The sequence below is a fragment of the Aquarana catesbeiana genome, linkage group LG02 (assembly GCF_042186555.1).
Source record: "Aquarana catesbeiana isolate 2022-GZ linkage group LG02, ASM4218655v1, whole genome shotgun sequence".
Taxonomy (NCBI): domain Eukaryota; kingdom Metazoa; phylum Chordata; class Amphibia; order Anura; family Ranidae; genus Aquarana; species Aquarana catesbeiana.
In genome coordinates this window covers 453,369,068-453,396,941 of record NC_133325.1, presented here as the reverse complement: position 1 = coordinate 453,396,941, position 27,874 = coordinate 453,369,068, and the positions used below count along the sequence as shown (strand labels likewise).

The following is a 27,874-nucleotide window of genomic DNA, read 5'->3' as shown; positions in this document are numbered from 1 at the left end:
TTCTGCACCCATTCCTTTCAGCGTCAAGACGGACTTCATCAAAATCCTTGGGGTCTGGTTTGGAGCTGAGGGTGCAGCCCTGAAGTCCTGGGAGGAAAGATGCGACAGAAGTTTGGACTTTGGAGCCTCAGAGAACTCACCATCGAAGGCAAAACACTGGTACTCCGCAGCGAGATCCTCCCTGTGTTGCAGTACCTCGCCCAGGCCTGGCCTCCCCGGGTCAACACCTGCAAGGCCATCACCAGGGCGGTGTTTCACTTCATCTGGAGCTCCAAAATGAACAGAGTGAAGCGGGCGGTTATGTTCAAGGAATCCCTCAAGGGCGGTAAGGGCGTGCCCGACATCGCTATCTTACTGAGGGTGTGCTTTGCTTGTAACTGCATCCACAGGACACTGGTTGACAGAACTGTGGACTCTGGTGGTAACTCCATGTCCCGTTTTTTCCTCCTGCCTCTTTGGAGGACCCTCGGATGGGACAAATGGGACAGCTCCATCCCCTACAACTGGGACACCCCTTGGTACTACTTGGACACCTTCAAGTTTATTAAGGAGCTGGGGCTACATGGAGTGAAGCCCGACTTGTGGAAGCCAAAAACTATCCACAAGTTGATTAGAGCATCGGACATTGCTGAGACTGTTCTAGGCCTCCCTTCAGCCACTTGTAAAGTGGTCTGGAGGAATGTTTCTTCAAAGAGACTCACCAACAGGCACAAAGATCTGGCATGGATGGCAATTCAAGGGGGGTTGCCACTCAGGACATTCATGCATGCCAGAAACCTGTGCAGATACAGGCACTGCCCCTTTTGCATCATCCAGGAGGAAACTGCTCTGCATGTTTTCTGGGAGTGTCCCTTTGCACAGGACCTGTTGAGAGCCTTGGAACCTGAACTCAAAGACTTTGTACCACAGACTGCTATCACACACTTTGGTGTGTTGAACGGACTCTTCTGTGGAACTCATTCACAGGAGGACATTGACGGTGCCTGGCGGGTGCTGTGTTGCTTTAAGGATGCTTTATGGTGCGCCAGAAAGCGCCTCATCCACCAGCGGGAGAGGATGTCCATCGAGGACTGCCGCAGACTGGTTCACAGTCTGCTCAGAGACTATCACTTGATGGACTTCAAGGAGGAAGAGGAGGTCTGAAGATTTCCCCATCCTCCCACCCGTGTATCCTTTGGCAGTTCAAATAAAGCTTTGGGCCTGTGAACACTTTTCTCCCTCCCCTACCCCACCTTCTCCACCCCCCCCCCCCCCCCAACACACCCGTTGCACATTTGAATGTTATTAGACTGTATGACCTGACTTTTGTGACATGTGTTTGAAGTAATGCTTTCAGGGTAATGCGGCGTCATGCATGATGTGATGTTTCGGGGTATTATTACTCTGCACAACACATTAGGCATCATACCGCAGGATGAATGTAATTTATTTGTATGCTTGGCAATGTATTGTTATGTAGTGTATTTATGCGCTGCGTCGCAGTACAGATTGGAATGTACCCTGTTTAAGTATTTGTTTTTGGTATATTTTCTTGCAAAATAAAGTATACATTTTCAATCAAAAAAATGCTCCAGGAAAGCACTTTTCATGCTGAGCTAATCAAAATGACCACAGCTGATCACAGCTGATCACAGTCAAATGGCTTTGTGTGCCATTGAGAAGGTGGTTAGTTACACCTGATTGAGTTTACAAGTCATTTTTAGGAGGGGGTGATCCTTTTTCCATCTTAGTGTTTTATTTTTATTTTATTTATTTATTTTTGACATGTTGGTGTTCTTTTTTTGCTTGGATATTAGAGTAAATATAGCTGGATAAAACAAAAAACAATGTCAATCTTCATTTTAGGCTGCACTGCCCACCGTATTTCAGATCTTTATTTACATATCAAGAGGGCAATTCAAGAGGTTTGGGGAAACTGTCCACATCTTGACATACTGTACCTCTCAAATTCTTTTGAATATCCTGAAGCATGTGCAGGGTGACATTGCAACCCCTACAACCCCTTAAACTCCACCCAAGGGAATGGTACAAGAGACGGTCAGAGACTACAGACATGCTGCAGGAGATGATCAGAGACTAAAGTCATGGTGCAGGAGATGATTAGTGACTACACACATGCCAAACGAGTTGTTGGAGACTATAGATATGCTTTAGGGGATTAAAGATAGACATAGACTTTAAAAAATGAATATTAATCTTCAAAAGGCAGTTCTAAATATATATACTCTTATGTAATAAATGACAAATATAACTATAGTGCAAAAGGGGGGAAAAAGTATTTTTAAGTATGATAGTTCCCAACCACATGTCCACTAGAATGTATTAACCACTCCAGCTCTGGAAGGTTTTACCCCCTTCATGACCAGAGCATTTTTTGCTGTTTAGCACTGCGTTATTTTAACTTGTAATTGCATGATCAAGCAATGCTGTACCCAAATTAAATTTATATAAATTTTTCACACAAATAGAACGTTCTTTTGGTGGTATTTGATCACCACTGGGTTTTTTATTTTTTTGCGATATAAACAAAAAAGCCAAAAATGTTGAAAAGAAAACAGTATTTTTTACTTTCAGCTATAAAACATATCCAATTAAAAAAAAAAAAGTCTTCAAAAATTTAGGCCAAAATGTATTCTGCTACATGTTTTTGATAAAAAAAATCCAAATAAGGGTATATTGATTGGTTTACACGAACGTTATAGCGTCTACAAACTATGGGATATATTTATGGACTTTGTATTTATTTATTTTTTTAAACTAGGAATGGCAGCGGTCAGCAACTTATAGCGGGACCACGATATTGCAGTGGACAATTGGACACTAGCTGACACTTTTCAGGATGCTAAAACTATGCACTGTCACTGTACTAATGACACTGGCTGGGAAGGAGTTAAACATCTAGGGCGATCAAAGGGTTAAATGTGTGCCTAGCCAGTGTTTTTGTGTATACGGTGTGCTGCTTCCACTAGAGGATGAGATCGATTCTAGTCCCTGCTTTGCAGGAACACAGGATCAATCTCTTCCGCCCGTCAGAACTGAGATATGCCTTGTTTATAAAGACATATCTCAGTCCTCTGTATATTGCTGACGATCAGCGTGTGCCGGAGGACATCCAGTGCCCGGCAGCCCCAGATCGGCTTCTGCTGTGAACTATCACAGCAGAAGCGGCACGCTGGCGGCCACGCGTGTGCCCCCTGTAGGTGGAAGTGCAGGATCACATACAGTATCTCACAAAAGTGAGTACACCCCTTACATTTTTGTAAGTATATATCAAAATAACTCAACACACAGCTATTAATGTCTAAACCGATGGCAACAAAAGTGAGTACACCCCTAAGTGAAAATGTCCAAATTGGGCCCAATTAGCCATTTCCCTCCATGGTGTCATGTGACTCATTCGTGTCACAAGGTCTCAGGTGTGAATGGGGAGCAGGTATGTTAAATTTGGTATTATCGCTCTCACTCTCTCATACTGGTCACTGGAAGTCTAACATGGCACCTCATGACAAAGAACTCTCTGAAGATCTGAAAAAAAGAATTGTTGCGCTACATAAAGATGGCCTAGGCTATAAGAAGATTGCCAAGACCCTGAAACTGAGTTGCAGCACGGTGGTCAAAACCATAAAGCGCTTTAACAGGACAGGTTCCACTCAGAACAGGCCTCACCATGGTCGACCAAAGAAGTTCAGTGCACAAGCTCAGCGTCATAGCCAGAGGTTGTCTTTGGGAAATAGATGTATGAGTGCTTCCAGTATTGCTGCAGAGGTTGAAGGGGTGGGGGGTCAGCCTGTCAGTGCTCAGACCATACCCTACACACTGCATCAAATCAGTCTGCATGGCTGTCATCCCAGAAGGAAGCCTCTTCTAAACATGATGCACAAGGAAGCCCGCAGTTTGCTGAAGACAAGCAGACTAAGGGCATGCATTACTGGAACCATGTCCTGTGGTCTGATGAGACCAAGATAAACTTATTTGGCTTAGATGGTGTCAAGCATGTGTGGTGGCAACCAGGTGAGGAGTGCAAAGACAAGTGTGTCTTACTTACAGTCAAGCATGGTGGTGGGAGTGTCATGGGAGTGAGGGTAAAGGTGGTGGACTGGCCAAGCATGTCTACAGTCCTAAACCCTATTAAGCATCTGTGGGGCATCTTTAAACTGAAGGTGGAGGAGCGCAAGGTCTCTAACATCCACCAGCTCCATGATCATGGTCCATCATACTTCTTGGACCTAGCTGGCTTCCTAGGGTCTTATTCCTATGTGTATGCATGCTATTCTCTGATTTCCATGGTTAACCCCAAGCCTGGCTAGTATTTCTCCTTTGAGTTTAAGATAATCCTGAGCATCCCAAGACTGCAAGTCAATGTAGGCCTTTTGGGGCTACCCTGTTAAAAAGGGTGCTAGCACATCAGCTTGCTGCTCCTTGGGTAATTTCTCACGTTCAGTGACTCTTAGAGATGCAGAGGAAGGATCCAACATTTTCTAGGCTCTGCTCCAACTATCCAAGTGTAGTTGTTGACTGCTGCGCCACCACCTGCCTCTCTGACAGGGTTTGTATCTGCTGCTGTAAAGATGGGTTCACTTGCTATTGTGAAGCCTGATGGGCTTCAGTAAGTTGTTGCGTCGGCTATACATTTAAGCAGTTTGCCTCTTGCAGTAGCTGATAAGTCTGCTGTTGGGCAACACTGCACTATTGCTGGTTAGCATTTGCCAATATGAGTTGTTTTACAAGAACATTAACCATGTCACAACATGCCTTATATATTACATTGTACTTACTCTATAAAGAAGATTTTTAACTTACCCGTCCTCCATATTGTAAAATAGGTGCTGGAAGGACCCTTCCTGTGACTTCTGTCATGTCATCTTTAACTTTGATCCCAAATTCCTGGATATACGGGTCCAGATTATAACTTGCATTTTTCATCTGTGGCAATAGAAGAAGACATATTACACAGACATAACACAAATAGACAGAATGTCATATAATGTACACAATCTCCACTAGCAGTTATCATTTTTAATCAGGAATTTTGACTTGGAATACAGTACAAGACACAGGCTTGAGGTACAGACCTGAGGTATAGGCTGGTACCTTCAGGTGATTGGACATTGGAAAAGCTTCTGAGGACACGTCCTGTAGGTATCCCCCTATAATACTACCCAACTTAGACCTCATTTTTGTAGCAAACAATGCATAGTAATGCAGGAGCAGAGGGGAGGGTTTCCTGTGGTACGGTACTAAAAGATTTGGAATTTATAGGTTAAGTCAAAATTCATTTTATCCTACCTGTACAGTACAGGACACAGGCTTGATAGTCATTGACCATGGAATGATCCCAAGCAATGAAGAAGAAGGGTGGGCAACAACAAGACAAACACAACAGTGCCAACAGACCACACTCAGAGTGCTGGTGAAAAATGTTATGGCCAAAATATGCATCCGCAGAACAAATTTTTGAGAAGACCAGGTGGTTGGCCTTACAAAGCTGGGCAACACGGGCTTGATGTTGGAATACCCAGGAAACTCCTACTGATCTGGTAGTCTGAGCACTTATTGGTGCAGGAGGCGCTTTGTCCTTTAGGGTATAAACTCTTAAAATTTGTTGTCTTATCCACCTAGTGATGGTGGATCTTGAAGCAGTGTGTCCCTTGTGAGGTCTTGAGGATAGGACAATAGGGAAGTCTGTCTTCCTGATAGGAGCTGTAAGTTTGAAGTAGATAAAATCATATAGTGATTCCGCGCTACAGCAATAATAAAGTGCAAAAGGTGCCCAATGAATAGGGTAAATAAACGATGTGTAAATAGTGCCCAATAAGTTGGGGTAATAATAAAGTGCAAAAGTGGTTAGTCCATAAGTTGGTGTAACAATCCAGGGGCATTAGATTCAATGTGGTGATAGTCTCTTAATTCAGCATTTTTCAGTAAATGTCCAAAAAAAGTTTTTTCAAAAATGTGTTTAAATAAATTATACAGCAAAAAGGCGAGAAGTGTATAATCCCATAAATGAGCTCACAGAACCCTCACCTTGATATTTTGAAATGTCAGCATAAGGTAATGTACAGGAATCGATCCCGCTATTCCAACATCCACCACCAGGGGGTCCTCCGTTCCACTTAGTGTAAAACCTGAATGGATACTTCACATCCACGTCCTCATACAATCTTGATATCTTGAAATGTCAGCATAAGGTAATGTACAGGAATCGATTCCGCTATTCAAACATCCACCACCAGGGGGTCCTCCGTTCCACTTAGTGTAAAACCTGAATGGATACTTCACATCCACATCCTCATACAATCTTCTTTGCTGTCAGAAGTTTACATATTACCCGGCACTGGCAGATCATCATGATTGTTGCACCTGTTCCCAAGCTGGTACTCACACACTCACGGCCCACTGTTCTGTCTCCAAGGTCATCCGACCTGTGGTAATAAGATTACCATGTGCTGACAGGTCGGATGGCCTTGGAGACAGAACAGTGGGCTGTGAGTGTGTGAGTACCAGCTTGGGAACAGGTGCAACAATCATGATGCTCTGCCAGTGCCGGGTAATATGTAAACTCCTGACAGCAAATAAGATTGTATGAGGACGTGGATGTGAAGTATCCATTCAGGTTTTACACTAAGTGGAACGGAGGACCCCCTGGTGGTGGATGTTGGAATAGCGGAATCGATTCCTGTACATTACCTTATGCTGACATTTCAAGATATCAAGGTGAGGGTTCTGTGAGCTCATTTATGGGATTATACACTTCTCGCCTTTTTGCTGTATAATTTATTTAAACAGATTTTTGAGAAAACCTTTTTTGGACATTTACTGAAAAATGCTGAAATAAGAGACTATCACCACATTGAATCTAATGCCCCTGGATTGTTACACCAACTTATGGACTAACCACTTTTGCACTTTATTATTAACCCAACTTATTGGGCACTATTTACACATTGTTTATTTACCCTATTCATTGGGCACCTTTTGCACTTTATTATTACTGTAGCGCGGAATCACTATATGGTTTTATGTACTTATGAGTGGAATGTGAACACTGTCAGATCCTGCTGCAGACAGCTTTTTTCACTTCGTTTGATTGCACTTTAGTGCACGGTACGCACTTAGGTTATTTAATTGTTTATCTACAAAATTTCTCAGTTTACGAGGGTTCCCCTCTTTCTATTAATTAGGGGATTATTCTGAACACATCGTAGTAGCGCGAAGGCCTTCTTTGTCTTTATTAAGTTTGAAGTAGAACTCTGAAGGCTCTGACCACATCCAAACAGTGAAGATCAATCTCCTTTGGGTGCTTTGGAGCAGGGCGCAACGAAGGAAGGATTATGTCTTTATTGAGGTGGAAGGCTGAAACTACCTTGAGAAGAAAGGAGGCACTTGGGCACAAAAGAATTTTGTCCTTGTGAAGAATGAGGGATGGTTCCTTACAAGATAGAACCACTACCTCAGAGACATGCCTGACAGACATGACAGCAGCCAAGAAGGCGAACTTGCAGAAGAGCACAGCCAAAGGGAGTTCCCTGATGAATTCAAAGGTTGGTTTCCGCAAGGCAGAGAGAACTAAAGTGAGGTCCCAAAGAAGTAGAGGGTGCTGCAAGTGCAGTTTGATTTGAGAAACAACTTGATTAAAGGTCTTTACCAGGGAAAGGGAATTGAGTATGTCTGTGTAGCATGTTCTTTTGTGTCAGTTTGCAATGAGAATCAGCAATTTATTCTTTTGCTATTTTGTGCAGTAGTCAAGGCAGAATTTGCATTGGAGGAAAGGCATAGATTATTCAAAAATGAGTCCAGGGAATTGTCAAAGCATCCAGTGTCAGTGCTGGAGGACCTTTGGTCCTGGCCACAAGCAAAGGTAACGTGAAATTGAACCTGGAGGCCAGGATATCAACATCTTGAATCTCTGACATATCTGGGTGAAGGTTTTGGGGTGAAAGGCCCATACCAATTGGTCCAGGCGTGACAGCTAAGGCAATACACCTTCCAATTGTCCACTCTTGGGATGTGGACAGCAGAGATCACCCAACAGCGTTTTTGTGTCCATGAGATGATCAAGCTTGCTTCCTTCAAGACTGCATGACTCCTGGTGCCCCCTTGGTAATTGATGTAGGCCAGAGCCATGGTTTTGTCTAAATGCAAGCTGATTGGTTCTCCCTGAAGAAGTCCAGTAGTACACAGCCATTTTTATTGCTCTGAGCTCCAAAATGTTAATGGGGAGCTTGGCTTCCTCAAATGACCATGTTTCCTGCACTGAGAGCGAGTGTAACATTCTTTCCCAGCCTGTGAGATTGTCATCTGTTTTCATTACCTTCCAGTGGTATGGTAGCAACAACTTTCCCCTTGCCAAGGCTGGGTTGGAAATCCACCAACTTAGGGAGTTTCTTCCTTGGCTGGATAGAAGCACAGGAAGGTCAGGAAAGGAAACAAGTTTGCTTTATGCCAACAAGTTGTGTTGGAACAGCCTGGAAGGAGGCCACTATGATGTCCAGAACTATCAGAGAATCTCACAGAGGGACGCTTCTTTGATCTTTGATGAAGATGAAGACTTTGACGAAGTCCCAAGTGTGATATCTGACAGAAACCAGTTTGTTTTCTGGAAGAAAGACTTTTGCTTGAGCTGTGTCTAGAATGAGGCTGCAGTAAAGGAAGATTGTAAAGCAGAAGTTGAATACCTACCCAAAAGTCTTTAGTAAATGAATGGTCCTGTGGATGTTTGCAGAAAGCTGGAAAGAAGAGTCCTTCAGACAAAGGTAGATACCCTGTGACTTCAATGCTGAGTTCTTAAGAGGGCAAGGAGGAATTTTAGTACCTTTATGAATACTCTGTTACACTTCCATTTGGTCTATCCTCTGCTCCCAAACTGGTAACATTTGTCTTCTACTGTGAAGTGCAGAAAGAGCTGTGGTATGAGTATATGGGGATATGCACATAGGCATCCTGGATGTCTACGAATGTCTTGTCTCAGAGAGGCAATAACTGACCTTGAGAATTCTACAGGAATGTTTTGAACTAGGAGGTACTTGTTTAGGGATTTTAGGTCTAGGATAGAATGAATATTCCAATGAGGCTTTTGCACACAGCAGAAGAGAGCATATCTACATTGGCAAGCAATTGCTTAAAGTCGTAGCATCATTTGTATAGGAGCCTGAGGATGAGAAACTCTGCTCTTGGGTCCAATTCATTCCCCTCTATGTCTACCTCTTCTAGACTCAGGGAGAGACTATGGGGTGGAGTAGAATCCTGGTGCTTTTAACAGGTGGACTATGACAGCTGTATTAAAACCGGAATTGTGATACAGTTGCAGAAAAATCTGCCTTAGTCTAATACGAGAGATAGAGCTAGAACTGAATGCAGTGACCGTTGTTAACATAGTGTCCTGCTCCGGTGCAAGGGAAGCATCAACACCCTAAGTGGTTTGAGTGTTTTGCAGGCCTATGACAAAGCGAATATTTGCCTGAGCTTTTTCTGCAGTTTCCTTGATCCTGTTTTCCACTATTGCTATCAGTGAAAGTTTCCTATTTGGGATTCTCATGGACCAGGGTGTGGAAATGCATTAAGCGTGTCCAAGAAGGGAAACACAGCAACCTGGGTGGTGACTGTCCTGTAGCGAAGTGCTTGTGGCAAAAGGGAGGGAGAAAGTGCCAGATTACCTTATAAAATGGCTCTAGGTGAAAGTGGCTGTCAATTGTGCAACCTGTGGTGTGATGCAACACTTTAGTCATCCACCTGAAACTATAAACGCATACTATTCAGGATATACAAACAGTGTAAACACGTTATACCTGTCCATGTTGCTGGTCCCTATATGCCCTGTCACAGTGAGCACACCCTAAAAGGTCTGGGTTCCATAGCATCAGTGGCTAACTACACCCAGTGCACCTAGTGCTGAGGTGGAGCTAATGCAAGATCTGGTGCCTGAAGCAACATTACAGGCCATCCCCACAGAATTGGGTTCAAGTACAGATCCCAAGATTTTACTGAGGTTGCACCAACACAGATGCACTGCTTCTATTGTATTTGAAGACAGTGAAGAGTTGAAGAACTGATTGAAGGTCATGGAGTGGCCTAACCAGTCTCCAGACCTTATTCCTATAGAAAATGTATGGAGGGAGCTGAAACTTCAAGTTGCCAAGCGACAGTCAAGAAACCTTAAGAATTTAGAGATGATCTGTAAAGAAGAGTGGACCAAAATCCCTCCTTAGATGTGTGCAAACCTGGTAACTAACTACAAGAAACGCCTTACCTCTGTGCTTGCTAACAAGGGTTTCTCCACCAAGTACTAAGGCATGTTTTGCTTAGGGATCAAAAAGCTTATTTTACTCACTGAGTTGCAACTCAATTTATAACATTTGTATCATGTGTTTTTCTGGATTTTTGGTCGATATTCTGTGTCTATCATTTAACCACTTCAGCCCCGGAACATTTGGCTGGCAAAAGACCAGAGCACTTTTTACGATTTGGCACTGCGTGGCTTTAACTGACAATTGCGCAGTCGTGCAACGTGGCTCCTAAACAAAACTGATGTCCTTTTTTTCCCATAAATAGAGCTTTCTTTTGGTGGTATTTGATCACCTCTGCGGTTTTTATTTTTTGCGCTATAAACAAAAAAAGAGCGTCAATTTTGAAAAAAACGCATTATTTTTTACTTTTTGCTATAATAAATATCCCCAAAAAATATATAAAAAAATATTTTTTTTCCTCAGTTTAGGCCGAATTCTTCTACTTATTTTTAGTAAAAAAAATTGCAATAAGCGTTTATTGATTGGTTTGCACAGAAGTTATAGCGTCTACAAAATAGGGGATAGTTTTATGGCATTTTTATTAATCATTTTTTTTTTACTAGTAATGGTGGCGATCAGCGATCTTTATGGTGACTGCGACATTATGGCGGACAGATCGAACACTTTTGCGCTATTTTGGGACCATTCACATTTATACATTGATCAGTGCGATTAAAAATGCATTGATTACTGTGTAAATATGACGGAGTGAAGGGGTTAACCAGCAGGGGGTGCTGTAGGGGTTAAGTGTGTCCTAGGGAGTGATTCTAACTGTGGGTGGGATGGGCTACGTGTGACACGACACTGATCACCGCTCCCAATTACAGGGAGCGGTGATCAGTGTCAGTGTTACTGGGCAGAACGGGGGAAATGCTTGTTTACATCAGCATTTCCCCGTTCTTCCTCCCCGAGACGATCGCGGGTATCCCCGCGGACATAGAGTGCGCGGGACCCGCAATCACACTCATGGAGCTCGCGGCACGTGCGCCTACAAACTGCGTCTTAAAGGGTAACGTACAGGTACGTTAATATGCCTGTACGTGCCCTTCTGCCAACGTATATCAGCGTGAGCCAGTCGGCAAGCGGTTAAAATACACCTATGATAAAAATGATAGACCCTTCGTTTCTTTGTAAGTAGGCAAACTTACAAAATCTGCAGGGGATCAAATAATTATTTCCCCCACTGTATGGTGGCTTGGTTGTTAGTAATGAATCTATGCAGACACTGGATACTGGCTTTAGCTCAAATTAGGAACAACACGGCCTACTGCATCTAAAACATACTAGTGGGTTAATCCTCTTCCATTCAAACTTTTTTCTAGAGTGCATATATCTGTACGACTGCTACAAAGTGCTTTGGAATATGTTTATAGCATATAAGTAAATAACAATAAACAGTTGCAGAATTATTGTTAGAAACACACAAACAACAAAATTTCTCTCACCAGCCTGCTGATCTCCTCCTGTCTATCTGGAGCAGACCGAGCTGTTGCTTTGATCATAGTAGAGGTCTGATTGTCGGTCAGCTTCTTAATACATCGTTGACCAGCTACAATGTTACAGACCTATAATAACAATAAAAATTATCTTTTTGTAAAAACCTCTTTATATCTCTAACATTCCCCCCAAACATCCCCGTATTCCCCTCTACCTTAGTCAATATGTAGTATTTTATTTCCATTTTTTAGTCCCTATCCTCCTTGCTCATGAATAGGTTTCCTTTTTTTTTTTTTTTTTTTTTATGAATAGGTTTCCTATCCAGTTCTGTATCACCATAACAGGAATTCTTTGCCATCTGTGGGTGTAGGGGATTTATTTTTTAATTATACTCCAAGCACCAACTTCAATAAAACATAAGGATTTACAGCAGGCATTGAAAAGCCACATTACCAAAAAAAACCTGAAACCCGGAGAGCACACTGTTACAAGCAAAACAGGTTCTGTTGTTTGTATTTTTTTATCATTTGTTTTTAAGGTAAACATCAGATGCAGATCCCAATGCACAGTTGGTCCAAACATATTGTTTAAAGTTATGTAGATACTGCTCAAAGGACCCTTAAGGATTCCTTCACTCAGGTGATTACATACATAAGCCAGATTCCAGCAGCAAAAATACGCAGATTTTTGCATATGGGATGACAGGTGTTTGTGAACAGTGTAAGCCCTTATTTGTCTGCATCCAGGCTCCTTTATCCAATCTTAACAGTTGTGCTCATAAGTTTCCATACTCTGGCTTTATGATTTCTTGGCCATTTTTCAGAGAATATGAATGATAACACAAAAACATTTCTTTCACTTATGGTTAGTGTTTGGCTTAAGCGATTTATTATCAATCAACTGTGTTTACTCTTTTTAAATCATAATGGCAACAGAAACTACCATCAAAAGTTTACATATCCTGGTGATTTTGGCCTGATAACATGCACAAATTGACACAAAGGGGTTTCCATGGCTATTAAAGGTAACCATCCTCACCTATGATCTGTTTGCTTGTAATTAGTGTGTGTGTATAAAAGGTCAATGAGTTTCTGAACTCCTGACAGACCCTTGCATCTTTAATCCAGTGCTGCACTGATGTTTCTGGATTCTGAGTCATGGGGAAAGCAAAAGAATTGTCAAAGATCTGTTGGAAAAGATAGTTGAACTGTATAAAACAGGAAAGGGATATAAAAAGATATCCAATGAATTGAGAATGTCATTCAGCAGTGTTCAAACTCTAATCAAGAAGTGGAAAATGAGGAGTTCTGTTGAAACCAAACTACGGTCAGGTAGACCAACTACAGTTTCAGCCACAACTGCCAGTAAAATTGTTCGGGTGCAAAGAAATAGCCACAAATAACTTCAGGTGAAATACAGGACTCTCTGAAAACGTGGTGTGGCTGTTTCAAGATGCACAATAAGGAGGCACTTGAAGAAAGATTGGCTGCATGGTCGAGTCACCAGAAGAAAGCCATTACTACGCAAATGCCACAAAGTATCCCGCTTACAAAACGCCAAACAGCACAGAGACAAGCCTCAAACCTTCTGGCACAAAGTCATTTGGAGTGATGAGACCAAAATTGAGCTTTATGGTCACAACCATAAACACTACATTTGGAGAGGAGTCAACAAGGCCTATAAAGAAAGGTACACCATTCCTACTGTGAAACACAGAGGTGGATCGCTGATGTTTTGGGGATGTGTGAGCTACAAAGGCACAGGAAATTTGGTCAAACTTGATGGCAAGATGAATGCAGTATGTTATCAAAAAATACTGGAGGAACATTTGCATTCATCAGCCAGGAAGCTGCGCATGGGATGTACTTGGACATTCCAACATGATAATCATCCAAAACACAAGGCCAAGTCGACCTGTCATTGGCTAAAGTAGAATAAAGTGAAGGTTCTGGAGTGGCCATCTCAGTCTCCTGACCTCAATATCATTGAGCCACTCTGGGGAGATCTCAAAAGTGCAGTTCATACAAGACAGCCCAAGAGTTTACAGGAGCTGGAGGCTTTTTGCCAAGAGGAATGGGCAGCTTTACTATCTGAGAAGATAAAGAGCCTCATCCACAAATACCACAAAAGACTTCAAGCTGTCATTGATGTTAAAGGGGGAAATACACAGTATTAATAACCGGGGTATGTAAACTTTTGATCAGAGTCAGTTGGCTAGTTCCTGTTGTCATTATGATTTAAAAAGAGTAAACGCAGTTGATTGATGATAAATGGCTTCAGCCAAACACTAACTATGATTGAAAGAAAAGTTTTTCATATTCTCTGAAAAATGGCAAAGAAATCATAAATTCTGCCAGGGTATGTAAACTTATGAGCACAGCTGTATGTGAACAGTGATGGCTCCTCTCAGCCTAGCAATAATTTGTTCTAGCTGGGGAGCTGACACTGTTTACATTCACTGTTCGTTTCAGCAGCAAAAATCCACTGATTCTTGCCACTGGAGGCCTAATACACACTTACTGAAACTGTGCTCATCATAACATGGTTTGGCAGCATGCCTGCAACTGTACAGTAGGTGTGTGCAGAGCGCCTAAGACCCATCAGCCTCTGGCTGCTCTCAAGTCAGCTAGGATAGGAACATGAGAAGCTCTAACACACATTGCCTTATGTATTATTTATTAAACGTTATAGGCAGCATGCCCTGTAAAGCTGGCAATATAATCTGCTTTTTACATTCATTTTTGGGAAGAATGCTATTCCTTTAACAAAAGCCATATTACATTTTTAGGAATTAATTTTCAATCCTCCCCCTTTGAATTTCACTACAGTTGAAAACAAACGTTGATTTGACGCCACTAACCATTACAAAATCAAACTTTCTTATTATTATTATTATACAGGATTTACGGTATATAGCGCCAACAGTTTAGCAGCACTTTATAATATAAAAAGAAGACAATACAGTTATAATACAATAAAATACAAGAGGATTAAGAGGGCCCTGCTCAGAAGAGCTTACAATCTAATAGGGGAATGAGCTGATGGAAGTGGTAAAAGATTAGTTGGAGACGTGATAAGCTTCCTTGAAGAGATGAGTTTTCAGGGATCGCCTGAAGGTAGCAAGAGTAGGGGCAAGCCGGATAGGTTGAGGTAGCGAGTTCCAGAGGATGGAAGAGGCTCTGGAGAAATCCTGGAGACGAGCATGGGAGGAGGAGGCTAGAGAGCTTGAGAGTAGGAGGTCTTGAGAAGAGCGGAGAGGATGGTTTGGGTGATATTTGGAGACAAGGTTGGTGATGTAGCTCGGGGACAGAGTTGTGAATGGGTTTGTATGTTGTGGTTAGTACAATGTACCCCATACTCATTCACATAGGGTGGGGGGCCGGGATCTGGGGGCCCCCTTATTAAAGGGGGCTCCCGGATTCCGATAAGCCCCCTGCCCGCAGACCCCGACAACCAACGGCCAGGGTTGTCGGGAAGAGGCCCTTGTCCTCACCTACATGGGGACAAGGTGGTTTGTTGAGGGCATGTGGCCTGTTATGTTTCAGGAGGGGGGGGCCTCGCTCATCCCCACCCCCTTTCCTGACCGGCCGGGCTGCGTGCTTGGATAGGGGTCTGGTATTGTTTTTGGGGGGGACCCCACGCCGTTTTTTTTGGCGTAGGGGGTTCCCCTTAAAATCCAGACCTAAGGGCCTGGTATGCCCCGCGACGGGGCTCACAAGATGTCAATTTCGCTGATAAAAGCGAGATTGACTTCCTTTTCTGGTCCCGTCGTACCCGAGTTACGTTCAAAATGAACGGACTTGTTTGTGTGTGGGCAAGTCTGTTCATTTGGAAAATCCGCCGTAACTCTGTCGGGAAATAGGTCTGCCGGTCGTGTGTAGGCAAGGCGTCCATAGTCCGGCCGTGTGTAGGCAAGTCCGTTAGTAAAAAAAGTCAGGCGGAAGTCTGTCAAAAGTCCGTCGGACCAGTCCGGTCGAAAAGTCCGACCGTCTGTACGTTGCATAAGTCTGGCAGCAGCATTCATGATAGACTGAAGAGGGCATAGCCTATGGACAGGCAGGCCAATGAGAAGGGAGTTGCAATAGTCATGGCGAGAGATTAAAAGGGAGTGAATGAGGAGCTTGGTGGTTTCATTTGTGGTGAATTCTACAAACTTTTGACAACAATTGGACTTGAAGCTGAAATTACAAGTCAGAGTCTAGGATTACACCTAGTACCCTGGCGTGAGGGGAGGGACTGATGGTTGCATTGTTGATTTTGATGGAAAAGTCAGGGAGGGGGGCACAGGCGGGGGGGAATATTATTAGTTCAGTTTTAGAGAGATTTAATTTAAGAATGTGGTGCGACCAAGGAATGTAACAAATTTGCTCAGCTCAACCAACCTAACCTCTTTTTTTTCTTTTTCCTTTTTTCTGACTTGCATTTCAATTTTGGTCTAGGAGAAAACGGAAACTCCTTATATGTTATTTTTCTCTACGTTTTTGAGGGGGGGGGAGGAATGACGGAAACTCAATTTTTGAAGTGTGTGCCCCTGGCTTCGGCCAGGTGAAATCTGTGTGAACTCCCGCTTGATGGCGGCATCTTCTTCAGATTGAGACTACTATACCTTTGAGTGGTGGATTTCTACCACATGTTCTCTAAGTTCATGACCCCGATTGATCAATGATCATAACTAGTTCTGAGGAACAAGCACACTTTGGTTTGGGGGGTGTGCGGGGTGGGGGGGGGATTAAGTTTGGAAGGGTACTGTTATGATAGTTATACACAGGAATGTATGTTGTATAGATACACTGGTTTACGAGGATGGATGTCAACCAATGTGTTGATCTCAAATGTGCTATGGGGGAGGGGTTGGATCTGTTTCCCTGGGGGCCCAGGTGCACTTCTCCCTCAGTCTGCTTCAAATTATCTAAAAATCCCATGGCCCCTATAACATTAATCTCTTGGAACTTCCAAGGGCTGAACTCCCGCATCAAGAGATCCTTATTTTTTAACCTCCTCAAAATGCACTGCCCAGATGTCTGTATCTTGCAAGAGACCCACCTCACTGGGGGTCGGGTCCTTGGTCTCAAAAAAACGTGGGTAGGACACTACTACCACGCCACCTTCTCCACGTATGCTAGGGGGGAAGTGTCTTAGTGCACAAGACCCTATCTTTTACACTGTTGGACCTGCACCTGGACCCCGAGGGTATCGCTACTGATGCTTCACAAAATTATGAAGTGTATAGCGGGTTATTCTACGGATAAGGTGCTGTTAGCGGGGTACTTCAATATGTCTCTGTGTCCGCATGTGGACAAGTTGATGCCGGATGCGGCAACTAAGTCCTCGCTATCCAGGTGGGCTGCCACTTTTGGTCTTACAGACATCCGGAGATGGAAAAATCCCCTGCTAAGATCATATACCTGCCAGTCTGCCTCCTATAGGGCCATGTCCCGCATTGACCTGGTGCTAGCCATGAGTGCCGTCTTGACAATGGTGCAGGAGGTCTCCCACCTGCCTAGGGGTATATCTGACTACTCCTCGGTCCTGCTCCGGTTGAAAATGACCCCTGCCCCCACTGACTGTCTTTGGCGCTTATCCCGGTTCTGGGTATTAGATGAACGTATAGCGGAGACTGCGGAGGTGGCAATGCGGGAGTTCTGGACTGATAACCCGCCTGCTACGACACCCGCGGCTAGTTGGGAGCTGTTCAAGTGTCATGCTAAAGAACATTACCAAAATGCTATAGGTCTCACCCGACGTCAGACTGGGGCAGCTCTGCTGCAGGCTGAACAGAGGGCAACAGATTTAGAAGCTCAGTATGCGGCTAACAGGGATGAGGCTCACAGAATAGACTTGCAGTGTGCCATGAGGGAGGTTGTGCTACTTCGAACAACGGCCACAAAAAAATTATTACTTCATCAAACACAGCGTATATTTGAGCAGGGGGAGCGGACTGGATGTCTTTTAGCGTGGTTATCTAAGGAGCAAGCGGTCTCAACCAATGTGGCCAATATTAAAGACGCCTCAGGGCGGTTGTTGTTGGACCCCCGAGATATTAATACCTGCTTTGCGTTGTATTATAGGGACTTATATACGTCCAGGGTGGGATACTCCACCGCTGACCTTCAAACATATGTTGAGGCCATTGAATTGCCCTCCCTATCGGAAACAGCTTGTAAGCGTCTAGACGCTCCAATAACACTCAAAGAGCTCCAAAATGCTATAGGATCTCTTCAGGCGGGTAAAACCCCAGGGGATGACGGATTCCCCGTTGAATTCTATAAGGCCCATGTTGAGACCCTTGCTGTTAGGCTGCTGGAGGTCCTTTCTGCCTCCTTTGAGTCTGCTTCTCTGCCCCCGTCCATGTCAAGAGCTGTAATTGTGGTCATTCCCAAGCCTGGCAAGGATCCTGAGCTATGCTCCTCGTACAGGCCCATCTTGCTTCTTAACGTGGATGCGAAGATCCTTGCAAAGGTTCTGGCTACTAGACTCAATGCAGTTATCTTGTCGCTAGTTCATGGAGACCAAACTGGCTTTATGCCGGGCAAGGGTACAGATATTAATCTGCGGAGACTATTTACTGTACTAATGAGACCGGCTGCTGAAGGGGAGGCTAACGTGGTGGCCTCCCTGGACGCAGAAAAAGCCTTTGACTCGGTGGAGTGGGAATACTTATGGCTAGTACTACAAAAGTTTGGGATAGGACCTAACTTTGTACAGTGGTTACGATTACTCTATTCAGGCCCAACGGCTAGAATCTGTACAAATGGTATCCTATCATCCTCTATTCCCCTCCACCGAGGCACCAGGCAGGGCTGTCCGCTCTCACCGGCTCTCTTTGCCCTAGCGATTGAGCCACTGGCGGTACTTCTTAGAGCATCTACGGAGATGGGAGGTATTTCGTTCCCTCCCCTAACAGAAAAAGTATCACTTTATGCGGATGATATGCTGCTGTACCTCTGTGACGCCCAGCAATCACTAAAAGCCGCTCTAACTATCATTGACAGATTTGGGATGTTTTCTGGGATCAGGGTGAACTGGGAGAAATCTCTCCTGTTCCCCCTGACGGATGCTCCGCCACCGGCTGGCCCCCCTCTTCCTCTTAAAAGAGTGACGAAGTTCAAATATTTAGGCATTCAAATACAGACTGACCCGAAACAGTACCTAGTAGACAACGTATACCCTATCCTTCAACAGTTCATCCAGCGTTGCTCGGTCTGGAAAACACTACGGCTGACCCCAGTTGGGAGGGTAAACCTTATTAAAATGTCCTTCCTTCCTAAATTTTTATATGCCTTTCGTCACACTCCAATTCCCATCCCCAACTCGTTTTTTGTTAAACTAGATCAAGCTATCACCTCCTTCATATGGGCAGGGACAACACCCAGAGTTGCTAAACAAACACTACAGCTATCGCTTTCAGAGGGTGGCCTCTCCCTCCCAAATTTTAAAAAATACTACTGGGCGGCAGTGTTGGTCTCGGTAAGGTGGTGGTTTACTCAGGACAATACTAACCCAGCGGTCAATCTAGAAGCAGCGATTCTTGGATCTTACTCTGAGCTCAGTAACTTGGTCTATAGAGGTCCGAGGTACAGCCCCCAGGTTACAACACATATGAAAACGACAATTAAAGTTTGGCAGCAGGTATCTCAATATTTTAATGACAGGCGGGGTGTTTCTCCATATACTCCGCTATGGGGCAACCCAACAATGCTGCACTTTCAATCTGTCCCGGACCCTCAGATCTGGGCCAGATATGATGTCCGGACATTACGGGATATTTTCAAGGAGGGGCAACTTCTCTCGTTCGGAGAACTGAAGGGTAAATTCCACCTCCCTCCATGGATGTTCTTCCGGTTCCTGCAACTCAGGCATGCAGCCCGAGCGCAAGTCCCGGAAGGGGCGGAACTAGCGGTTCACTCGGTAGAATCCCTATTAATAGCCAAAGATATAGACCGTACGCTGTCCTCTATATACCTTAGGCTTACCTGCAAAGCTACCTCTAAAACACTTTCGCTATTTAACAAATGGCATTCAGATATCCCGGCTCTAACTGAGGAGGACTGGTCAGAGGGACTGCAACAGTGCATTCCATTTATGATCTCGGCCAGAGATAGGTACATCCAGCTAAAGTTTTTGCATAGGGTGTACTACACCCCGCATAGGCTTTCCACTATATACCCGGGATTGGACGATACTTGCCCTAAATGCAGACAGTCAGTGGGGACCTTTTTTCATGTGGTTTGGTCATGCCCAATTTTACAGAATTATTGGACCACAGTGGTGGCGGAGGTTAATGGAGTGACGGGGCTACACTTGGAGGTAGATCCGCTTATTTTTCTCCTGGGCATTACTGACAACTTGGCCACGGCAAAGTATACAAAACTGTTTGTGTTTACACACAGCTTATTATGCCAGGAAAGAGATATTATTGCGCTGGAAGTCAGAGGACCCTCCCACGGTGGGGGCGTGGCGGGCTCAGGTTAATGCGGTACTGCCGTTATACAAACTTACTTATATGGGTAGAAACTGTCCTCAGAAGTTCGACAAAATTTGGGCGGCCTGGGTTGAAGCTAGACACCTTACCATATAGATATTTCCAAGAGCCCCCCCCCCCCAGGGGGACCTCTCGGAGAAGGGCGGATGTGATGTTTCTGACGTTTGGTTCGGAGGGATTGAGGGTTTGGGGCTGTGGGGTTTACAGATATAGGGGAGATCTATTCTTCTCCCCTCCCCCGCGTCTGTCTTATGCAGCGCCTCTTCCTTCTCTTCGTCTCTCTTTTTGGCTGAGGGTCCCTGGTGAAGGCATGTGGTCCCCCGACGAAAAGGGGTGTCTAACCTAAAACTGCTACAATCTTCTCAGGTGTTTGGCAAAATATTTGGCGAATAAGAATGCTACGTAAGTAAATAGACTGGAGGGAAGTTGCATAGATGACTCATGTTCCCATGATGCATGTATATTAGACCATAACATTTAACATTGTAAATTTGGTTCTACAAATACTTCTGTATACGATACTTAATTTGCATTCTCAAGTGTACTGTACTTTTTATTCAATAAACATTACCTGTGTTAAAAAAAAAAAAAAGAATGTGGTGCGACATCCATGCTGATATGTCAGTTAGTAAGTTAGTAATGCGAGAGGAGACTGAAGGAGTGAGGTGAGAAGTAGACAGATAGATTTGAGTGTCGTATAAGTGGTATTGGAAGCCGTGGGTAGTTATCAAGTGACCAAGGGAGGAGGTGTAGATAGAGAAGAGAAGGGGTCCAAGAAGAGAGCCTTGGGGGACCCCCACAGAAAGGGGCAATGGAGAGGAGGAGACAGAGTTGTAGGTAACACTGAAGGAGCACTGTGATAGATAGGCAGAGAACCAGGATAGAGCAGAATCTTGGAGTTCAAGGGAATGGAGTTTATTGAAAAGGAGAGGGTGGTCAACGGTATCAATGTCTGCAGAGAGGTCAAGTAGTAGGAGTATGGAGTACTGGCTGTTGGTTTTAGTAGTTAGTAAATTGTTAGTGAGTTTTAGTAAGGCAGTTTCAGTGGAGTGCTGCGAGCGAAAGCCAGACTGTAAGGGGTCAAGAAGGTTATTTTCACTGAGGTAAGAGCTAAGACGGTTGTAGACTAAGCGTTCTAGAAGTTTATAGGTGAATGAGAGCAATGAGATGGGTCTTAAGTTGTTCAGGTTGGTGGGGTCCAGTGAGGGCTTTTTCAGTATGGGAGTGATCTGCGCATGGTTTAGAGGGGAGGGGAAGGTGCCACTAGAGAGGAAGAGATTGAAGATGTGAGTGAGGGAGCATAGTATAGATGAAGAGGGTGACCGTAGTAGTTGTGAGGGAACAGGATCCAAGGGACAACTGGTTAGGTGGGCATCTGAGAAAAGTTTTGTAACCTCTTCCGTAGTAGCCAATTCAAAAGAGGAGAGTGTTGAATGTGCTGTTAGGCAAGGTATGTTGGGTGGGGAAGATGTACGCACAGTGAAGGTGTCCTCACAAATTGCATCAATCTTGTCTTTGAAGTGATTGGCAATCTCTTGGGCAGTGAGTGAGTTAGTGGATAGAGGGGGTGGGGGACGAAGCAGAGAGTTAAAGGTTGAGAAAAGCCGACGGGGACTGGATGACAAGGTATTAAGAGACAAAGTAGGCTTGTTTGGCAGCATGGAGGCAGGAATTGTATTTTAGAAGGGCATATCTATATAGGGTGAATTCTTGTAGGCAGTTGGTTTTATGCCACAGTCGTTCAAGAGCACGGCAATGTCTCTTGAGATTTCTAGTGTTGTCAGTTTGCCAGGGTTGTAACGGTCAGGGCCTGATTCTGCGTTTGGTTAGAGAAGTAAGTGAATCTAGTGATGATGAGAGTGAACTGTTGTAGACAGAGGTGGCCAGGTCAGGGGAGAGATGATGTCATATACCAGGTGGTCAGTAGCAGAATAGAGAAGAGAAGGGTTAAAGTGGCAAAGGTTCCTATGAATAATTGTTTGCTGCTTGGAGGGATGGGTGGTTGGAGGCAAGGATACAGTGAAACTGATGAGGTTGTGATCAGAGAGAGGAAAGGGGGTGTTGGTGAGGATGCCAGGATTGCACAGATGGGAGAATACAAGGTCGAGGGTATTACCATTGTAGTGGGTGGAAGTATGTGTCCATTGGGTTAGGTCAAAAGATGAGGTTAAGTTGAGAAGTTGAGCTGTAGTTGAGCTGTTAACATTGACAAGAATGTTGACGTTGCCAAGAATGATAGTGGGTATTTCAGAGGAGAGAAAGTAGGGTAGCCAGGCATCAAAGTCATCAAGAAAGTGCGATACTGGGGTACAGGAGGCCGATAAATTGCTGCAATCCTCAGAGAAATAGGAGATAACAAACTAATACAGTGCATATCGAAAGAGGAGAGGGATAGAGAGGGAGGGATAGGAAGGACTTGGAAGGTGCTTTGTGGGGATAGACGGAATCCAACTCCACCTGCTTTCTTTCTGTAGGGTCTGGGGGGGTGAGTCCAATGTAGACCACCATGGGAGAGGGCAGCAGGAGAAGCTGATTCAAAATTTTGAAGCCAGGTTTCGGTTATGGTGAGTATGTTAAAGCCATGAGAGATGAAGAGGTCATGTACAGATGTTAGCTTGTTACAGATGGAGCGAGTGTTCCAAAGGGCACATGAGATTGTTGTGCTGCTTTGAGGAAACAGGGGCATAGAAATTAAACTGAGTGTTTTGCGGTGGTTGCCAGATGAGGAGAGGTATTGGATATGTGGCTTGCAGTTGGAAAATGGCGGGCCAGGATTAGGAGAAATGTCAACTGAGACTAGGAGAAGGAGGAGGGTGAAGAAGGCAAGATGGGAGTGGGATGTTCTTAAAGTGTTACTAAACCCAGTAATATGAAAATAGTTCATCCGCCGCCCCCCCCCCCCCCCCACACACACACAGTGCCCACAGCTTATAAATCATCTTTTTACATTAAAATACTGCCACTATATATACCTTTTTGGATGATCTGTATACCATGGTCATGTGATAAACTGCACAGTTTCTCCAGTGCTGAGAGTTCAGGTAGGAGGCGATTTCCACTACAGCCTATATACACGCCCACATGTGTGATGTCAATATCATGTGACCTGGTTAGCTCTGAGAACAAGCAGATGTTCTCTCCAGCATAAAAGACACAACTGAACATGTGCAGGTCAGCTATCCTGCCTGTGTTAGCTGGCCTTCCCCAGATAGACAGTGCAGGGAGGGAAGGATCTATGCATACAGGACAAAATAGCCTTTTTACACAATGCAGAGGATTACCCCTTTAAGTTATACAGTGAATACAACAAGCATTCTATGCTGCATATACAGACTGATTTTACTGTTTACTGAGGGTTTAGTAACACTTTAAAACTAGAAAAAGTTTGTACAAAATTCTACTAGTGTATGGCCAGCCTAAGTAAGCCTGTTGTGCCAAAAACAGCAGAAATATTCAGATGCTTTCCACTATGCCTTAATATGCTTGACACTATTTGTAAATTTAAAGACACAACTTACTATAACAGTTTTATAACATGAAACATCTATTCCTATGATATCAGGAAGAATCAAATGTTCTATAGAAGTATGATGCAAGAATCAAGGTCTCACCTCCAGAGGTAGATAAGTGTGCTTCTGTTCCTGTCCCACCTGCAGGCATGGAAGGTGAGGATATTTTAGCTGTAAATTATATTTCTGCTTGAAATATTGGGCTACTGTGCACTCCACAGTTTGGCCACTCTCCAGCTGCAGTGGGAACCTAAGACACATAAGACAATATACTACTAAACTTTTCTCATTCCTCACACTGGCATAAGTAATGGCCTTTATTATTACTTACGTCTGGTGGCTGGCCGGCCTGCGAGTAACATTACAAACTCTGTACTTTCTTTTCATCTGCCCACAGTGGGTGACTTCCACTTTCAAACCTGCCAATCAGATGACAAGTTAGCCACTATATAATCACACTATATCAATGCCTTCAAATGTCTTAAAAGCACACCTGTCACAGAAATAAGCACATAAATGCAAACCAGGAACTGCATAGTGCTTGGTCTGACTTCCTTACAAATGCTTGCTGCAGGACGTCTGCAAAATGTAAATGTTTACTACAGAGTTGGTGCCGACAAAAACCATTCCTTTCTCACAAAGAAAAAATGTGTTCACAAAATCAGTGATATTAAAGTATATGTAGACCCTAACAGTGATCTTCTCTTATTTGTTCCTTTTGTTGTGTTGTGTATACTACTTGAAGTGTTTTGTTATATCTGTTCGATGAGTGAAAAAAAAAAGGAATTTTTACTTTAACCTGTAAGACTGTACATCACTTGACACAGAGCAGGCTATAAATCATGACTTTCTGGGTTATGCGCCACCTATAGGTGATCGAACACAGAAAAAAAAAAAAAAAACAGACATAAAGTCCCCCCATATAAGCCCTCCTACTCAGGAAGCTCATCAGTTTTTTCCTAGTGTCTGAAAGGTGTTGGTCACTAAAGTACAACTCTCTGTATGCTGGTACCAGATTCTCAAGTGATTCCAGTAGGGATTAGGAGATTGGTCATCTGAATCCATTACTACAGCTGGGACGCTAAGGTGGATGGTACCCAGGCCCCGCTTCGATGGAAATGGATGTTTAGGAAGGTATTGCTCGCCAGTTGGCACGGATACGGGACCCTTCGCAGTTTTTACGGACCAACGTGTTTCCGGTAGGGTACTGTACAGTGTTTCCGGTAGGGTACTGTACAGGTCAAGGACAGTGAACCCCAAAAGAAAAATAGATCGAGTCCCTGAGGATCTGGTTAGGCATTGCCCGATGTGCAGGTTGAAGATTGGATCTTGATCTTGTAATGGACAGATCCTATGGCGAGAATGGGGAGTGTCCCTGCAAATATAAGGCCCTTTACCAGTCACAGTAAAGTCTGCCCAAGATGTCTTCCTGCTTTTGTACACTAGGGGCAGTGTTGTTTCTTGTGTTCCCTGTGCTGCTGCATATTTAAAAGTTTAATTTTCTATGGGGCTTGCTCTGGGTCAAAGTCTCCTTCTGCAATATACTGTAGGTTGCTGATCTTTCCTTGTGAGGCGGTTCTCTTCTTTCAGTGGTATTGGTGAACGTGTACTGGGGTGCATAAGCCAGAATGTACACACAGAGGAAGCGCAAGTGCATCACAGAGGTGGAGCCAGCAGCCATCTTATTAATGGGGAAGAAGCTGACGGTTCTCCTATGGCTCTCTGATGATAGCAGGACCTAACACACGGGCGATGCAGCAGAGAGGACACAGGGCAAGCTTTCTCTGCATTATGCACGTGAGTAGACCACAAGGAAAGGACGAGGGTGTTACCCTGTTACCTCTCCAGCACACTTGGAAAATGTCTTCCAAAAAGTGTGTTGGGGGGGAATGCAGCTGGGAAGGGCGAAGGAGAACCATCATCAGCTCCTAAGGACTCTGGTCGTAGTCCTGCCGAGTTTGTGTTTTCCGACATGGGGCATCAACTTCAGCCTATGTCACCAAAGATGACTTGGCTGTTCCTTTGGTTGGCCTGGAAGAAAAAACTGCAGGCATGTGAGCCTTCATAGAACAAGATGGTAAGAAGTAGGAGTGGTCCCACGGCTTTGAGCTTGAAGAGGTTCAGGGACAGTCTGACTCTCAAGCTCAGAGGGTTTTAATGCAGTCCCTCGCTAAATTGGTTTGGTCTGATTTCAGATTACCTCTTGCTGAATCCTCATCAAGTATTCCTCTTTGGGGTCATTACACCCACCTCAGAATTCACAATCTTTTCCCTTGCATCTTCTCTGAGATGTATGCTGATTGGGATCACCCTGATAAGAGGTCTGTGCTGCCAAAGAGGTTCTCTCAACTTTATCCAATGGATTACATTTTTTTTAAAAAGTGGAGCATGCCCACAGTTGATGTGATACAGCAGTGTCCTGTGGTAATAAAAGTCTGACTTGCCCAGGTGACAATGTCCAGGTCTTCAAAGACCCGGGTGACAAGAGACTGGAGATGCTTTTAAAAGCTTCCTATGCTAAGCAGCTTGCAATGGCAGCTATAAGGCCAATTTCACCTTTACAGGCAGATGACGGACGCATGTCTGCTACCCTCGTTTGGGTGCCATTAACATTTAACAGCAACGCAATTGAGATGCGCGTTTGCAGCATGTTTCCAAAACATGCGTTTTCTGTTTGCCATGTATTTGCAGATGGGAATGGGGCCTCATTGTTCTTGTGTAAACACAAAATTTCACATTCAGGTCCCATTCACACCTAGCATAGTGGAAGTGCACATTTTTTAGCTCATGTTTCCTGTGACACACATAGGGCAGCCCACTGATTTCAAAGTAGCTCATAGGACATTTTGGCGTGTTGCGGTTTGCATGTTTTTTACTACGTATTTTGCTGTATTTATTGCTATTTTTTTACGTGGCAAAATATGAGTTTGCATCTGCATTTGGGGTACCATTAAAAATTAATGGCACCGAAAGTGTGACTAGTGTTGCATATATTGGGATGGAGGTGGTTTACGGGTGACACCAGACCTTTTCCTTCCTTTTTTATCTGATTGTACAATCGCCTTTAGATTTACCAAAACCATATAATAGGAGGACAAACCTATCTATCCAATAACTCTGTATCCAGTCAGGCAGGCCCTTACATTACATAGTTGATGGTAGATTTAAAGGAGATTGTACAATCCGACTATATATTATATGGTGAGCTTTACAGGCTTACAGGGACCCACTTCTCCTGTTTTCAATGCTACGTCTCTACATAGGCGGTTATCACTCAGCTTCTGCACAAGCTGTAAAAGGAACAATCTTATACAAGAAGAAGGTAACATGCAAAACGAGGAAGACCCTGGCTGTGCATTTAGCGAGAAATGTGCTGACATTGCCTGCATTGGAAATACAGTAACTGCAGAGGGGGGTGGGAGCAATTACCTGGAAGGGGAGGGCAGGTGCAGGGTGTGTGTTAATTAGGTCATCTGGTGAAGTACTTCCTTCTCCTGGTTTTTCCGTCCCAAATTTCAGGACGGAACATGAAGTAATGGAGGAAGTGTCTATGAACACCCTGGAGGCTGAGGTAAAGCCTGTCCTAAAAGACAGAGGTACGTTAACCACTTCAGCCCCGGAAGGATTTACCCCCTTCCTGACCAGAGCGTTTTTGCGATTCGGCACTGCGTCGCTGTAGCTGACAATTGCTTAGTCGTGCGACGTTGTACCCAAACAAAATTGACGTCCTTTTTTTTCCACAAATAGAGCTTTCATTTGGTGGTATTTGATCACCTCTATGGTTTTTATTTTTAGCGCTATAAACAAAAAAATAGCGACGATTTTGAAGAAAAAAGCAATATTTTGTACTTTTTGCTATAATAAATATCCCCAAAAAATATATATAAAAAAAACAAATTTCTTCCACAGTTTAGGCAGATATGTATTCTTCTACATATTTTTGGTAAAAAAAAAAAAAATCGCAATAGGTGTACCGTATATACTCGAGTATAAGCCGACACGAATATAAGCCGAGGCACCTAATTTTACCACAAAAAACTGGGAAAACTTATTGACTTGAGTATAAACCTAGGGTGGGAAATGCAGCAGCTACTGGTAAACAATGCCCATCTGCAGCCTCACTGTGCCCACCTGTATCATCAGTGCCCATCTGCAGCCTCACT

The 27,874-nt window shown here is 44.0% G+C and overlaps 1 protein-coding gene across 1 annotated transcript in view; it reads right to left on the bottom strand.

Moving 5' to 3' along the window:
- Window positions 1-27,874, bottom strand: part of LOC141128353 (protein argonaute-1) — a 221,424-nt gene that overhangs the window by 56,340 nt on the left and 137,210 nt on the right. Inside the window, exons 7-10 of the mRNA XM_073615597.1 lie at window positions 24,043-24,130; window positions 23,814-23,961; window positions 11,729-11,848; window positions 4,801-4,923 (exon numbers count right to left, since the gene is read on the bottom strand). Coding sequence (XP_073471698.1) covers window positions 4,801-4,923; window positions 11,729-11,848; window positions 23,814-23,961; window positions 24,043-24,130 — 479 coding nt within the window. The remainder of the gene's footprint in view (window positions 1-4,800; window positions 4,924-11,728; window positions 11,849-23,813; window positions 23,962-24,042; window positions 24,131-27,874) is intronic.